Genomic DNA, 7,194 nt, shown 5'->3' on the forward strand with positions numbered 1-7,194 from the left:
TGGAATATGGTTGGGTTGCACACAAAAAAAAGATTGGAATATGGTTAATGTCAAAGCACTTTGATGAAATTGTTGGTTTTGTAAATCGGTCGTTACTACTCAGGTCTATATAAGTCTAATCCCGATGTAACAGTAATCTTAACACAATAACAAATAGAAGAAATTGTTTAGTTGAAAATAATTAGCAATTATGTTGTGACCGAGAAATAGAGAAATGTTTTTCATTAATACATAAACTGTTTTGATGAAATTTTCAACAGAATCACCTAGTTTATTAGTCTAAAACCAACAACCAGTTGCAACCCCTAGATAGACTCCATTACCCCCCCCCCCCCAAAAGTATCCAAGTGTTTCTAATTTTAATAATAAGGTAAAAACGACCAGGTGAGTGACAAAGAATGAACCATAAGTGCCAACTTACTTAAGATTAGGATGTAAAACAGTATGGACCTGGAGGAGGATTCTATAGCAAGACAAGATCCACGAGGACGACAAAGTAAATAAACAATTTTTGCATTATTAATACAATCCACAACCACGCAAGGGAAGTAAAGAGACAAATGCATAGAAGCAACTTGACTGACGACCGCAGCAACATGGACGACCTGACCTGACGAGACATTGACTGACATTACGACACCCGCTGGATTAGACTCACCCTTCTCAACCCCCAAACATGTCTACGACTCACTGGAACAGACCACAAATTGAAACACACAGTTCAGAGACGCACTCAACTCTATATTGGGTTTCAAAAAATTTAAACGTAGTCGGAGTCAATTTTTTCATAAACATATAACCTCTGCTTTCACAAGGCATAAAATCTACACAGGTTGTTACATTTACGAGTTTCAGAGGCAAACATTTTATTAACAAACAGTTGTGACCACATAGATACATCTTACAAACCTGATCGTTCTCTTCTGGTGCACGGGACGGAGATCCATTCGACCGATCCCCAGGCTTATCAGCTCCACAGTTTTGCCTGTTGCATTTGCTCCTGAATGGGTAGTTTATATTTCCACAGTTATCACACTTCCAGCTCCCTTCCGGTGCATTTTGTTCTGTTAAACAACACATATCCCTACGTCAGTCTCAAAGTTCATCAAGTAAGCTGCAATATTTCTAAATTTTTAGGGGCTTACTGGATATTTTATCTGAGCTTCCACCCTGCTGCAATTAGAAGAGTTTAAAGGTCAGAAATCAAGAAAATAATCCCAAGATCTATCCAAGTAAGCCATCTACGAACTACGATTAATTAAGCAAGCTGTTTTATGATATCTGAATTAACCAGTGCCCTAGAGTTCACAATAATGTATATGTTCGCTCTACGGGACAGTCAAACACAAAAAAAAGCAGCACAAACCTGAGAACCAGGCTTTGGAGTGTTGCACTTCCTCATGTTACATACAGTTCTGAATGAGAAGTTTACATTACCACAATTCGGACATGTCCAATCATTATCGCGAGTTGAATCTGTAAAAGAACACAACAGAATATATCAAGTTGACTATCACTATAAAATAAAGGCCAGCTTTACAGCTGACATGTTCTAGAATGGGAAAAGGCCTAACTCTTCTAGCACATACCTCTCTTTTGTGATTTTTCATCTGGGTAAAACCTTGGTCTTGGCATCTGCAAAGAAGCGCGCATATATTGTGAAAAGATTTCAGCTCATGTTACAAATCCAAGGACTTATAAGATCTTGCATGTGATCAAAACCAAGCATCTTACTGTTTTACATACCATGGCAGCGGCAGAACCAGGACCCATTGCCATACCAAGGCCATACCTGTCTATTGGTGGAGGCATTCCATACATACCACCTGACAAAAGAAGAAACCCAACAATGCACCAGCCAAATTAGATACAGGTACAATGATGGTAAATGGAAGACTTGACACCTATTGGGAAATAGCCAGACACCAAAAACTGATTAAAAATACATACCACTTCCCATCATAGATCCGCCATGGTATGGTGGTGGTCCAGACATATGTAATGGTCTGTAATGAGCTCCGGCAGGCATTCGGCTATTATAGTTAAAATGGTAAGGCGAACCCCCAGAAAATGGGACGTCATAAGGAGGCATAGACGATCCATTAAAGAGAGGAGATCCATATGGTGACCCGCCCATATATACTGGAGGGGGACCCCCAGATCCTAAGTATGCCCCGGGTGATGAGAAACCTTGTTGATGTTGCATAGGTTTGGGAGCAGACTTCTGTTACAGACGTGCAACAAATAGGTCATCAAAAACTAAGTAGATAATTGTTTAAACTGAATACCCACTGGTAATCTTCGTATTGCTGCTCTTGTTGGAAGATAACAAACAAATGGGTTCTAGATTTGAAAGAATCTCTTCTATTTCCTTAAACAAAATCTAAGTACAAAAGCCAATAGACTGGACAAAGCACTAAGGCTAATCTTCCACTTCATTCCTTATTTTCATAACAAACACCTGAAAATCCTAATCAAAACTACTCACCATCCTAAGTCTCTATACATGTTTGCCTCAAAGAGCTCTATCTACTAAACCCGCCAAGAAGTCAATGACTGTTTTGCACACAAAACTGTTTCAAAGCAGAAAGACATATATTCGATATTGCAACACAAAATAACTTACTCCATTATGATCTGCAGGTCTAGGCTGAGTGCAATTACGCATATTGCAAGTTGTCCTGAATGAAAAGTTGACATTGCCACAACTTGGGCAGATCCAATCATCTTCTCTACGCCCCCCTATCCACGACCAAAAGAATAAACCAAACAACTATTCATATTGGTAGTCTAAAATCAAAAACCCTTTATAAACATATACGCTGAAAGAAACTGACTATAGACTCAATATAACCGAAATAACACAACATTGCCAATGTTACACAGGATAAAATTTTCCACTACTAAAAGCATGCAAGACATTGGAAACAATGTACACACAGAAACACTATCTTCGGGTATATATGGATTCAAAGGTAAGAAATGTCATACCGTCAGTTCTAGCACGCTTGGCTGCTGATGAATTTCTGTTGTCTACCTAAAAATCCAGAGGAAATATAAGTCAAGAACTACACTAATCAAAACCAGATCAAACGATACGAGGAAGGATCTACAAAACTGATTAAGAAATTGAATGATTCGATACTGTTCTAGTAATTGTAACCATAGAATCAATCACAAAGCAAAGCTCCGGTGACGATTCAGTGTCAGATCTGCGATATTCACTATAAGACGGGAACAAGGAATATAGTGGGCAGTGTTGTTACCTGTGACATAGCTGTGGAATAGTCTGATTAGTAGCGAGATAACCGGAGAAGGAGGCGGTGCGGTGGCTAGACGTCACTCGGCGATTTCACCTGTGCCCTAGGATTTAGTTCGACGGTAGGAGAAATAGGAGGTGAAATTAGCTCAAGATGTTTTTATATTTTAACGAGAAAAATAAAAATGAAAATATACTAATTTACTCTCATATGAAAAAAAAAAAAAAAAAACTTTAAACCAAGAAGATTTATTGGTTTTTAAAGAGCTAAAAAAAAAACTCTTTAATGTTTTTGACCCAAAAATAAATGGACTTTAATTTTATTCAATCTTGAACTTCCAAAACTCTATTAAAAATTTAAAATTGTGTTGATTGTTTTGTGATTTTTTAAAAAAAAAATAATCATCTAACCTACATCAAATGAATATATTATTTTGGTCAGCTATATGTAATCATGTCTAGAGTTAAAATCAAATTCAAGATTGAAAGTTCCAATCACAGACAATATAGAAAAACAGCAGACAAAAATTTTAAAGAGATTTTCCAGAACTTTGAATAAATTTGATTCTTAAGAGTTTGTATATTTTTATAAAAAGTCAAATAATATTTCTTGTCTTCTGCCTATTTTTCGTAATACAAAATTTTTTATATTTTGTTGTCTATATTGTAGATTTGTAGGATGGAAATCGGATAACATATAGAAATTATACATCTTATAAACACATTAGTTAATAAATAGTATACATCATGAGGTATGTTTTTGCTTTTAAAGAAAGCCTCCTTATACTTTCATTGTGGCAAATGTGATTTGTGTAATACTGTTTGTCATATATGATAATCTCTTTTGTACTTGCTGTTAATTAAACTTTTTTGCTTTATATATAGGTGCGAATATGATAATAAGAGTAAACTCACCTTGTAATACCATTAGTTGATTACCATAAAGTAATATGAATACAGTTCGTCAATCAGCAAGGCTAAGGTAATTCGATCTCTATTCAAGCATGGGATGAAGATAGAGATTGGAGATATGTTGGATGAGTTGCAGTAAGTTGTGAAAAACGAAGGTGAGGAGGCTGTTTTGGACAAGTGTATCACACATTTGCGATAGAATTAGAGGCTGGGAAGCAGAGTGTACGATAGAAATTGAGGTTGGAAAGCAGGGTCTTATAAGGGTAAGTATCTCTTTCTTCTCTTAAGAATGTCTTTTTATTTACATTCATTGTTTGCTGGTAAGAAAGGTTTATTCTGTATGTGCAGGCAATGACTAAGTTGGATATGTGAGTATATATGATTATATATGGTTAATTATCTATTATCTACTATGTTTATCATTATTTTAGTACACTTTTCTTTTGATATTTAATTTTGTATGATGATATTTTTTGTCATAAATTTACTTACAAAATTTGATAATTTATTACATAATTTAAATTGCTATAAATCTTTACTATTACCCTTTTAAAACTTTTTTCATTAAAATGGAAATAAACTATATTTGATCAGTTGAGATCTATATTTAAGAGAAGTGAGTAAATTAGATTAAAAGAACAACGAGGATCGATCAATCATACGTGCCATTAATGATTGAGACGGACGTGCTTCACATTCGTTGACTCTACCATTAGCATTATTTCTCCACTTTCTCATCCGATCTCTTCACCTTGTATAACCATATACTCATCAGCCTCTCTCGCCAAACCCCAAAAAGCAAACCAAACATGATTCAAGACAAGTCTAAAGGTGCAAAGCAAACGCTTCTAGAGCGGCCATGGTTCCTCGCTGTGGCTCTAGCTGGTCTTATAGGTGGCGCAATGCTCATCACAAGCTTCATCCGAGCTACGGACAACACCTTGTCACTCTGCTCCACGGCTAAGAACACAGCTGCGTCTATAGCCAAATACACAGCCACCCCAATCCAACTCCAATCCATCGTCCACTACGCCACTTCACACACCGTCCCTCAACAATCTTTCGAGGAGATCTCGATCTCTTTAAACGTCCTCAAGGAGCGTCTCCCTTGTAACTTTCTAGTCTTTGGCCTCGGCCGCGACTCCCTCATGTGGGCCTCCCTCAATCCAGGTGGCACAACTGTGTTCTTGGAAGAGGATCCTGAGTGGATAGAGGCCGTCCTCAAGGACGCCCCATCCCTCAGGGCCCACCATGTTCAGTACCGGACCCACCTTTCTGAGGCCGGCCGCCTTCTCTCGACTTACAAGAACGAACCCATGTGTTTACCAGCTAAAGCTTTCCCGATCCGCTACAACGAAAAGTGTCCCTTGGCGTTGACTTCTCTCCCTGATGAGTTCTATGATACCGAGTGGGATCTGATCATGGTGGACGCACCAAAAGGGTACTTCCCAGAGGCGCCAGGAAGGATGGCGGCGATATTTTCCTCGGCCATCATGGCACGTAACCGGAAAGGTGATGGCACGACTCACGTCTTCCTTCATGACGTTAACCGCAAAGTGGAGAACGCTTTTGCCAATGAGTTCCTTTGTGAGAAGTATAAGGTCAACTCCGTAGGTAGGCTCTGGCACTTCGAGATACCTAACGCCGCTAACATGACCGACCAGCCTGGTGACCGGTTTTGCTAGAGTGCGCCAAATATTCGTTCTTCGATACTTCTTTTAATTGGAGCACCGCATAGTTCGATCTGAGTTTAAAAATCGTTATTAAAATATAAACTATATCCAGAGGCTTCTCATTAAAATAAATTATGTATTCTATCGTTATTACTCTTTGTTTCATAATGTTTTAAGAGGCCTAGCTTCTACATTTGCCTATTTAAAAAATACAAGTATAAGAAAAAATTTATCTGGATTTAACTTGTGCTACACAAATTGGATTGGCATCATCTTAAGTGAAATGTGAAGAATGATTTATATGAATATTTAACGATATGATTGGAAAGAATTTATGGGCGGTGGTAACTAATTTTGGAATCTCAAAACACAAGACCCGATAACTAATATGATTGTCAAAAATATGTGTACCAAAGGATAATCATCTTAATCGACCCATACATAGAATATCAAAATCATACTCGTGCTAAACTAAACTAAACAAAACATTATTTTTTGTGTGTTTATTAGACTGGCCAAACTTGAGCCTCTTCCATATATAGGAGACAAGGTAGCTCACCAAAAATCATAAATGAATGGTAAAACTGGATACAGGCTAAATCAAGGTTTTGGGCCACTAAATTTTGTTTTTTTATTTTGGGGCCATTTCTTTTTAAAAAATCTAATGAGTTTTGAACCACAATATTTGAAGTGCGTGAAATTGTTTTTAAAAAATAATGTTTTCAAGTAAGAAAATAGTGGTGTATATCACATAACTACTAATATACGGGCCACATATTCCTATTCCTTTTTTTGGTGTGTATGTCAATTGTCACGTTACTTTTTTTTGTATGCTATGTTTACATGCATTTATTTATTTTTGTTTGGCTTTCGTATAAGATTTTGTTTTTCAAATCATCATAAACTATGAAAATGTCACATTTTGTTTTCTTGTTTTGGACCACGATTTCTATTGCACCGGTTCGGATTAGATATATGGATCGGACAAGACACCCCAAAGAGCTAACTCACCGGGATTCTCAATGATAGATCAAGGAGTACAAGGAAATATTCTTTACAATCACACATACCAGATTTAAAATCCGCGAAAGACGGTCTGAACATACAGTAAACATTTTTAAATTAAAATCCGATAATCACAAAAATAAAAACAAGAATACTCATTATCAAATCAAATATTAACAACATAATATAAACCAAAATATATACACAATAATAATGTACTCGCAATGCATTACTGCCACGACTCAGAGTCTCAGACCAAAGGGAGTTGACTTGTATAAGTAAGTAGTAGGAGAGTTGACTTCTAAGAAAGTAACAGGCCCTTATATACTATGCGATTCAAGCTAA

At 36.9% G+C, this 7,194-nt stretch overlaps 2 protein-coding genes and 1 long non-coding RNA gene across 4 annotated transcripts; 1 reads left to right on the plus strand and 2 right to left on the minus strand.

The window, feature by feature from the left end:
* Positions 1 to 256: 256 nt before the first annotated feature.
* AT1G67325 (Ran BP2/NZF zinc finger-like superfamily protein) lies at positions 257 to 4,116 on the minus strand. 2 transcript variants are annotated; one of them, NM_001198412.1, is made up of 11 exons: positions 3,897 to 4,116; positions 3,267 to 3,491; positions 2,992 to 3,037; positions 2,627 to 2,742; positions 1,951 to 2,224; positions 1,747 to 1,826; positions 1,590 to 1,635; positions 1,367 to 1,476; positions 1,146 to 1,173; positions 910 to 1,064; positions 257 to 690 (listed from the first exon to the last, which is right to left on the minus strand). In NM_001198412.1, exons 2-11 carry the CDS (start codon positions 3,273 to 3,275, stop codon positions 688 to 690), a joined length of 867 nt encoding a protein of 288 aa, NP_001185341.1. In that variant the 5' UTR covers positions 3,276 to 3,491; positions 3,897 to 4,116; the 3' UTR covers positions 257 to 687. The 2 variants fall into 2 exon arrangements, with proteins under 2 accessions (NP_001185341.1, NP_683478.2); NM_148637.3 differs by lacking the exon at positions 3,897 to 4,116 and having other exon boundaries at positions 410 to 690; positions 1,146 to 1,170; positions 3,267 to 3,394.
* Positions 4,117 to 4,714: 598 nt separating this feature from the next.
* Positions 4,715 to 6,037, plus strand: AT1G67330 (glucuronoxylan 4-O-methyltransferase-like protein (DUF579)). Its single transcript, NM_105401.3, has one exon. The coding sequence runs from the start codon at positions 4,981 to 4,983 to the stop codon at positions 5,854 to 5,856; it is 876 nt and encodes a 291-aa protein (NP_176901.1). The 5' UTR covers positions 4,715 to 4,980; the 3' UTR covers positions 5,857 to 6,037.
* AT1G67328 lies at positions 4,716 to 6,153 on the minus strand. The gene has a single exon (NR_139903.1). It is a non-coding gene; the product is annotated as an other RNA (long non-coding RNA).
* Positions 6,154 to 7,194: the final 1,041 nt, after the last annotated feature.

Source organism: Arabidopsis thaliana (genome assembly GCF_000001735.4).
Source record: "Arabidopsis thaliana chromosome 1 sequence".
NCBI lineage: Eukaryota > Viridiplantae > Streptophyta > Magnoliopsida > Brassicales > Brassicaceae > Arabidopsis > Arabidopsis thaliana.

Excerpts from the sequence above, each read along its gene's own strand:
- AT1G67330 (NM_105401.3), top strand. The coding sequence starts at position 4,981 with ATGATTCAAGACAAGTCTAAAGGTGCAAAGCAAACGCTTCTAGAGCGG.
- AT1G67325 (NM_001198412.1), bottom strand. Across the intron at positions 2,743-2,991 it reads CAAGCGTGCTAGAACTGACG|GGGGGCGTAGAGAAGATGAT; the intron begins GTATGACATTTC and ends GGTCGTGGATAG. Across the intron at positions 1,174-1,366 it reads CTCCAAAGCCTGGTTCTCAG|CAGGGTGGAAGCTCAGATAA; the intron begins GTTTGTGCTGCT and ends TTCTAATTGCAG.